The 8,854-nt window shown below is 36.0% G+C and overlaps 1 protein-coding gene across 1 annotated transcript; it reads right to left on the bottom strand.

Moving 5' to 3' along the window:
- Positions 1-2,858: 2,858 nt before the first annotated feature.
- LOC108511118 (ubiquinol-cytochrome c reductase complex 6.7 kDa protein-like) lies at positions 2,859-7,118 on the bottom strand. The gene is made up of 2 exons (XM_088702494.2): positions 6,857-7,118; positions 2,859-3,269 (listed from the first exon to the last, which is right to left on the bottom strand). Exons 1-2 carry the CDS (start codon positions 6,986-6,988, stop codon positions 3,222-3,224), a joined length of 180 nt encoding a protein of 59 aa, XP_088558620.1. The 5' UTR covers positions 6,989-7,118; the 3' UTR covers positions 2,859-3,221.
- Between the last annotated feature and the right edge of the window lie 1,736 nt (positions 7,119-8,854).

The following is an 8,854-nucleotide window of genomic DNA, read 5'->3' on the forward strand; positions in this document are numbered from 1 at the left end:
TAGAGCCCACCCTCTGCTTAAAATAAGAAGAAAAGGCATCTCATCTTTCTTAGGCTTCATTGGTTTCCTTCCCATTTTTTTTCCCTTCTGTACTCCCAGAGTAAGCCCTTCGATAGAGAGGATGGCTGAAGGTTGAAGACTACACAGGGCCTCCTTGTTACTTTGGATTTGTGACTGCCTCCTCTAAACCCCTGAGTTCCTCTTGTACAAGGTATGCTAGATTTTAATTTGTTTGCTCATCTTATAGGCATTCTCGTTGTTCCGTAGATGAAAAAGTTTTCTTTCTTTTCTGTTTTTTTTTTTTCGCTCCTCCTTCCTATTAAAAGCTTGTTTTGAGGTATGACTTGGGTTCCTGATATATAATGTCAATTATGCCTTTGTTCCAGATACTCCTCCAATCCTTGCACCTTTATATCTGTTCTTGGAGGATATTTGAATTGGGATTTAGAGCAAGTTTCTTGTCTCCTACATCCCAATTCAGAAACGAAGTTTGATACATAAGATTTGGAATTTTGATCCTCTTTGCCTTCTAATGCGTTATTGGTTCCTTTTCAGGATCATGGGACCTCACCACCACCACCACCACCACCATGAAGGCCACAGCCCATATGATGATCCCTTTTTGGCCTGCCTTTGCTGCCCTTGCTTTCTGGTTTCTTCTATCATTGGAGGGTTTGGGAGATTCATCTTTGATGCCTGCCACCCCATACTGCAATGCTTAGGATTGGACGAGCACAGGCATCACCACCATCACAGCCATTTCCCTTGATATGATTCCTCTGGCAAGCCATCCTTGAACACGTTTATAATGTTTTGATGCTTTCTAAAAGTTACAATACCTCTGGGATAGGAACGTTACCGATGAATTTTGTGCAAGTTCGTGGGCTAATGCGAGATGGTTAGTGCGACAATGTTCTCCAAATTTGCACTCAGAAGGCTTTTGTTGGAACCATGAACTTTCAAGAACTTTGTGTTGCTTCTCGAAGTGTACATTTTGAGTCATGTACCGAAAAAACAAAAAAACAGCGTACATTTGAGTTGCTTCGGTTTGAACATGACTGGTGATCTCGTTAGCTCATGTGGTGTATCTACAACCAGACTGTGAAAGACAAATTCACCACTCAATTGGCTTTCCATTCTTCTTATCTAGCTTTATAAAGTTGTTTTTTAATATTAATTTTTGTGTGTGTGTGTGTGTGAGAGAGAGAGAGAGCATGGTCTGCTCAATCATCAAATGTTTCATACTACACGATGAATGGTGACTCAGAACAGTGTCTCTTTAGTTCAATCTGGAGCTGGAGAGGATTCGAACTCATTGATGCCAACAGGATTGGAGGATGACATGGGTCTTGTGAAAATTTTAAGGATTGGACATGCATTTTAGGCTGTAGATTCGTTGAACTCAATTTGGATGTAACACCTTAGTTGGGGCAAGTGAGGCCAGGTTATCAACACACCCCTACTGTATGGATAAGTGCGAAAGTTATGTAAGTGGCTCAAGATTCGCATGGGAGAAAAGCATGGTTCAACATCGTTCAACAGTTTGCAGTCATTGTTCAGCGTTAAGCCCAACGCAGATATTCGTGCAAGGCCCTAGTTTGGTCTGACCAACTTGTAGATGTCCTTGATCTTGGCTGAAAATCCTACCCAACTAGATTGTTCGCCGGACATGCTCACCGGGTTTATCAGCTCAACCCTCCGAAACCAAGATAACTATAGGAAAGTTATATATAATTCTTATTATATCCTTAATAAAAATTAGGTCTTTAATGCCTCTTCTTTAATGCTGAAGGGTCTTTTTGGGAAAAAATAAAAATGGAGTGATTCCCACTTCATGGGAAAGTAACTTTTCCATGTTTCTCATGGGAATGTCTTTTCCATGAAATATGGGAATCATATTCCCATAAGAATACAACTTTTCCATCTCTCTCCTTTGAAAACTTTAACCAAACAAGAGGCATCTCATTACTTTCCCGTTGATCACACTTTTCCCCCTTCTCTTCCCGCGAACCAAACGAGCCCTATACATAAGCTTGAAAGAGACCTAGCTTATGAATTATGATACCTTAAGACACCTTGGTATATCCTTGAGTTGCTTTCCTCGTGCGCTCTTCTCATGATAAATGCGGGGACCCAACGGTGGACGTAATCCTACTCCAGACCAATAAACCTTGATCACTGAACTCACATATCTGAACATTATAACTGTTAGGTTTGGGTGGGCGATCAAGAGAAAGCATGCATATATAAAAGATACATAGGTGATAAGTACGCGATAGAGGCTAATGAGGCTACAGATTGGATAGCTTCGTTTGTGGCAAATCATCCTGAAAAAATTCTCAAACTGGTGAGAGAGACCTGCTTTTTAATGTTATGTATATGGAACAATGAGAGACAAAACTCTACCCTCCTCAATTTTTTTTTTAAAAAAAATCTATAAAAAATATTTAAAAAAAATTTAAACAGACCCCTCTTGAATTTCAAATTGACGCGAACTATTCTTCACTGATCCCACCATTTAAAAAATACATCTACTCTAGAATTCTAGACTAATAAAAGTTTTCTAATTTACTCTCTCTAATAAATTAGATGTTTCACTTATCCAAAACTCTTTTTGATTATAACTAAATTTCTATAATCAAAGAGAATCATGGATTTAAAACATAAATTAATATGTTATTATTAAAATAAAAATATCTTTAATCTAAAAAAATTCTCATCCTTGCTACACGCAGAATTATAGTAACCTTCTTATCGAATAACCAAAGAACTAGACCCCATCCCACCCACTGTCGCACCCATTCCACTGGCAGTAAATATGTTTACAAATAGTGCCTTCCGCTGGGACGATCAGCATGTGATTTGCTTAGTTAAGATCAAGCTGACAGCAAATAACAGATGTACAAACCAACCATTACCCTTTCGGCGCAAAGATTGAAGAACTCAGAAACGAGATCTTTCAAAAAATATGAAACAGTAATCCATTAAAAACAGAGTCACGGTCATCAAATAGGCTTTAGAAACAGAACGTTATTTTTATTCAGTGTCACCCTGGCGTTTGATTTCCCTCTCAAAGGAAACTGAAACATAAAATGGACATCTTTAGCAGGGTCCCAAATTTCCCAAAGTGAGAGCCAAAACTGAATTTACTCCTCTGGTTTCTAAAATAGCTGCTTCTTCAACCAATCAAAAGGCTGAAAAAAATAATTTCAAAACTGAATTTACTCCTCTGGTTTCTCAAATAGTTGCTTCTTCAACCAATCAAAAGGCTGCAAAAATAATTGTAACTTTCAGAGAATATGCTGCATAACAAGAAAATGATGAATGATTGGTCAGAAGAAAAATAACAAACAATTCATTTCTTGGTTTTTTACAGGCACAGCTGGAATACAGGAGTAATAGTGTGCAAGAATCTTCCAAGCGAGTAAGAAAGTGAATAGAAATAGCTGCCCACGCACTGCCCACTCCTTTGTCCACCCCCTCTAAACGATAAGGTCTGCTATCCCAGTAGCACTCATCACATGCAAATTATCCTTCTAACACCACTAAAATATCTGGTATAATCATATTTGACCCACCTACTTCACAATGGATCTGTTGTTGGCAAGGTGCTGTTGCAAGGTAGCTGTATGGGCATCTATACTAGTTAGTGTATAGGTGCATATTCTATACAATGTGAACAACTACATGTATGGCACTAATAAGATGAGGTAGGACATTTAGGCAAACATCAATACAACATCAATAAGGTGTCAAAGAGCATAGGATGATGGTAGAGCATTGACCAGCAATGTTCGCACTAAGTTGATAAGGGAAAAGGCAAGAAAGTATTTTATGTTCAATCAGCTAGTACAAAACAGAACCAATGAAGATATATAAAGAGACACAAAGAGAGAGAGAGAGAGAGAGAGAGAGAGAGAGAGAGAGAGATTGCAGCATGAAATTACAATACTTGACACTTAAAACGAGCAGTGAGAGACAATAATAGCACAAAACAAACTGCTAGCCAAGGTTCACCATGCCAGTATCGGAGCCCGTACTGGTCAGCCCGTGGCACAGTTCGATATGCCTTCATGTTGTTCTGTGCTGGACCCATACCGACACAGCAGAGAGGAAGAGGCAGAGAGAGAACATGATAGAGGAAAAGAGAGAGAGGAGGGGGAGGGAGAGGAAAGAAGTGAGGAAGAAAGGGTTTCTCTTGGCTCTGGAGGCCGCCAGAGGGCACCGAAGGGCGCCAAGAACCTCTGGCACCCTGCGGCCCTCCCTCCTTCTTCCTCTCCCTTCCTCCCCCCTCGCTCTCTCTTTTCCTCTCTTTCCTTCTCCCTCTCTCTTCCTACCAGTTTCTCGCTGGAACCATCATGGTCTGCAGCCGACATGGCTTAGTACACCTTGAATTGGACGGTTTGAAACGGTTCCACATTCCTTGCTGCTATCTAAATTTATTATTACTACCACATAACACGATGGGCCATTCATTTAATGAAACCTTGTTTGTTGCATGAAATCCATCTGTCTGGCGACTAATTTGTATTTTCTATGAAACAAAAACCAATTGGCAAAGAAATATTAACATAAGCTAGCAAACCAATTCTTAAAAAAACAGAAATGCGTAAGCAAGCAAATAGGTAATAGTACTGACTCTGATCTATAATTTTATCCATCATTGCAATACTTTAAAAATCTTTACATGGAATAAAGTATGTAGGATCACATTTTGGTGAACATCTAGACCTTGGCAGGAACAAGTGGCAAAGGAGTCACAAGACCAATTCTGCATAGATGGGGTAGTGTTGTCATCTATTGTTATGATGACTGGTTAATTAAAATTTCTGTTTGCTGTTGCAACTTCATCTGGTCAAATTCTTGAGGTTGCAGAAATCTCTTTGCACATGGTCATGACAGCACTGCTTCAATCAGCTGATCATGATCTCAATAATTGTTACTAAAAACCCACAACTTCCACCAGTGTACTAAGCTTCCTAGGTGTATTCAACTCTACGTGAATCATTAGACTTCCTTTCATCCAGTTGATATCCCTCATAGGACTCACGACTACACAATGGTGAACATCCTCTAGGCACATTCTCATGGAAGTAATTGAAGACAGAGACAAGTTTGAGTCCCACATTTGTCAACTGTTACACCTCAGTCTTCTGATACATGTTTATATCATCATATCAGAATCTTTATCACTCTTATTGTGGGCATAATTCCTGTTTTTCTCAAGGTACTTGCTTGGATAGGTATATTTCAAAGTTTTACAACACGTTCACCTCAGAAATTTTACAAGGAAAAGCAAATCTTACGTGATTAGGTTTTAGCCACACTAACCAAACAGATCCCCAATAATAACTTGTTAGAAAAATATAATATTCCCAAATAAAAAGCTTTAGCGAATGTGTTCCTATCATCAACAGATAGCATTACACATTTCCATCCTGGATTCAGAATCTCGATCTCGTAGAATCATACACATGTTTACTTTCCCTTGTTTCAATAAATAAATGTAAGTGTGCTATTAGAAAATAATATCCCATCGTCTACTCAATTGACAATAAACACGTTGTGCAAATGAAAACACTATGATCTATTGTTAAGCTCGATAAAAAAAAAAATACTTGTATAAATTTTATATCAGTATTGTATTCCAGATCCAGTGATGCAAGGCTTACTAAATAACACATATTTCACGGATTATGCATTTTGCAGAAGCAAATCATGATCAACTCTGCATGAGCTATCATGTCTGATTTAACAATTGTTTAGCATTTGGAAATGTACATGCAAAAAAAAAAGCATTATGTTGCGAAGATATTTCTGAGGTGCTAAAGAATCTTAACATTTCCAACACTGATAATTGACATCTCTAACATCTCTGAACTCATTTAAATTTCTGTTTCTATTTCATGGAACAATAGCCATGAATCTTGTACTTGTTGGTATTTCAACCACAGCCGCAGCTGTTCTGTATTAAAAAGCTTCCCACAAGTCTCATGGGCATTCAACAAGCCACCAATCACACCACATCTAGAAGCACATATCCACTTCATCTATCCTTCAAATCCTAGTGTACATATCTTCGAAAATCCTTAAAAATAATTGTACCTGTAAAATACCTAAGACAAGAAAAGCAATCATTCATGCATATTTTGGCCATCAGTCCTAAGAAGGTCCAAATTATAATACCACCCAATAAATCCCATCCATATACCATGTCATAGTTTACCTACCATGAGCCCAACATCAATGGACGGTTATAATGTAAGGATATATTACAATTCTTGGTGGAGAAGATCAAATCAATATCAAAAACACATCTTTCCCAACTGCCTCTGAAGATTCACAATCAGTAGTCATTCTTCTAGTGGAAATCATATAATATGATTAGTTTCAATAACCAATATAGATTGATTCATGCATTCAAAGACCACAAGACTTTTCATCTATGAAATCGAAAAAAGAAAAGAAAAGAAAAGAAATGAAAAGGATTCCTTTAAATAAGGGATTAGCAGAAAATTTCTTATAAAAACAAAACATAATCACCAAGGAGACAAGAAAACGATAAGAAATCCCTGCGACATTCACATCCAATAGATTAAAAACAAATAATCGGTGAATGAAAAGAGAAGGATCAAAACAAGCCCGGTAAAAACATTTCCCAACGATCATACACGCAAACACGACGATGACCAAAAAACAACAAACTTGGTGAGAGAAACAGATCAGGAATCACAAAAGATAGAATCTGAGGAAAATGGAAAGAAGCCAAGAACTCAAGAATATAGCAAATTTCTACACAGGAGTAACAGATCTTATAAAAGAAATGATGGGGGAAAAGGGAGAGAAGTCTTTCGACCTGAACGAGCCAGATGGTGGTGGCCGAGGCGGCGACTCCCCAGGTGGCGGCGGAAACGATGTCCGTCGACTGAGGGCGGAGGCGCACCTGCAAGAACTTGAAGAGCCCCGAACTAGTCGCCGGAGATGCCATCGATATTTTCTCAATAAACCCCACGAAAGCTCTCGAGATTCAAACCCTAGATAGATGAAACAAGAGCGCGCCTGCGTCGCCGGCGGAAAAAGTCGCAAAGAACTTGCTGTAAGCCTGTAAATGCAAGGCTCCATTCGTTCGCGGAAAAGGAAAGCGACGGATGGTCAACGAAAAAAAAAATATTGGATTAACTTTTTTTAAAACATAAAAAACAATGCTTTTATAGAAATAAAATTTTTATATTTTATGAGAAAAAATTATAGAAAATATGAAAAACTATTTTTCTACCAGAGAGATTTTTTTTTTAGAAATACTTTTAAACTATCAAAATCCACAATAAACTCTTTCTCTTTATTATAGATGTAAAGTATTTCATATATTTTTTTATAGAAAAATAGATACTTAATTAAATATAAACCACTTTCAAATATATATTTTTTTATGGCCAACCAAACATATCAAAATTATTTTTCAAACCATCATATTCTCAAAAATTATTTTTTTAGAAAAAAAATATTTGAATGAAAAAAATTGTACCCACAGACTAAACGATCCTAAGGGTGTAAGCGGATAGGATTTATGTTGGATTTAATAAGACCTAGCCTAAGCACCATAAGCCTATTAGGCATGGATTGGGGTTGAGTTTTTTTCTCAGCATGTTGAGATGAATATTCTGGCAAATTTATTATTTTGATTTTTATTTCTAAAATAAATTTATTTTTTCTTTTATTTTTTTTACCTTACTATCGTTGTCTCATTTAATTCATGATTTTTATGGATTCTAGACAGGCGTGTTTAACCTTCACCATCTAACATGCTGTTATACAGACTTTAGAATTAGGTCATAAGAATTTTGTTATTAAATTATTAAATCTTTACATCCAATACGCATATATGATTATGGAGAGAGAGGATCATGACTAAAACTAATCATGAGTTGAGTTTGGACATAAAAAATATTAAATTTTAAATAAATTTATTCCAAAGTCTGATTAAAATGAATGTAATTTAGGCCCGATCCATAATCAGTGTACATAAGGCCTGAGTACAAGTTTTGTACCAAATGATATAATTTTTCCTCTTTTTCAAAAGAGAGAGCTTCTTGGAAAGCACGGAACTACATGTAAAATCAGCTATGAGAAGACAAAAAGGAGCATCCCATAAGGAAAAGAAGCCACATTTATGTATAATAAAATATGAATCATGGGTAAGGTCTTCAATATATATATATATATATATATATATATATATATATATATATATATATATATATATATATATATATATATATATATATATATATATATATATATATATATATATATATATATATATATATATATATATATATATATATATATATATATATATATATATATATATATATATATATATATATAATGGTGCGCCTCTGCTACCAAAAAATTGTACGTATAACTCTATCAGCATGGGCCATGGGCGTCGTGGGACCTTGTCTTTGATGGCTGATCCGACCAATTGAAGAAGTTAGGGATGCGAGTTAAGCAATCCTCGGTTGAATTCTCACCAACTTTGGAAGGACATCATCAAGAAATTGGATGTCTATTGGACCATACTTTTAAAGTAGTTTTTCTATACAAATAAGATTTTCATATTTTAGAAAAAATAAAAATATATAAATGAACTATGAAAAAGTTCAATTCAAATTACCTAGAAATTAGAGTAATTTTTTTTTTCCAAAGTGTCGTTAAGAATGTGTTAAATTTTTCTCTTTATTAAAGACATAACAGATATTTTACATAATTTTTTTTAAAAAATAAATACTTAACCAAATATAAGTCATTGGTAATGTATCATTTTTTTCATAGTCAGCCAAACGTGCAATTT

The sequence above is a fragment of the Phoenix dactylifera genome, chromosome 8 (assembly GCF_051530095.1).
Source record: "Phoenix dactylifera cultivar Ajwa chromosome 8, Ajwa_hap1_PhDact_Kaust_v1.1, whole genome shotgun sequence".
Lineage (NCBI taxonomy): Eukaryota > Viridiplantae > Streptophyta > Magnoliopsida > Arecales > Arecaceae > Phoenix > Phoenix dactylifera.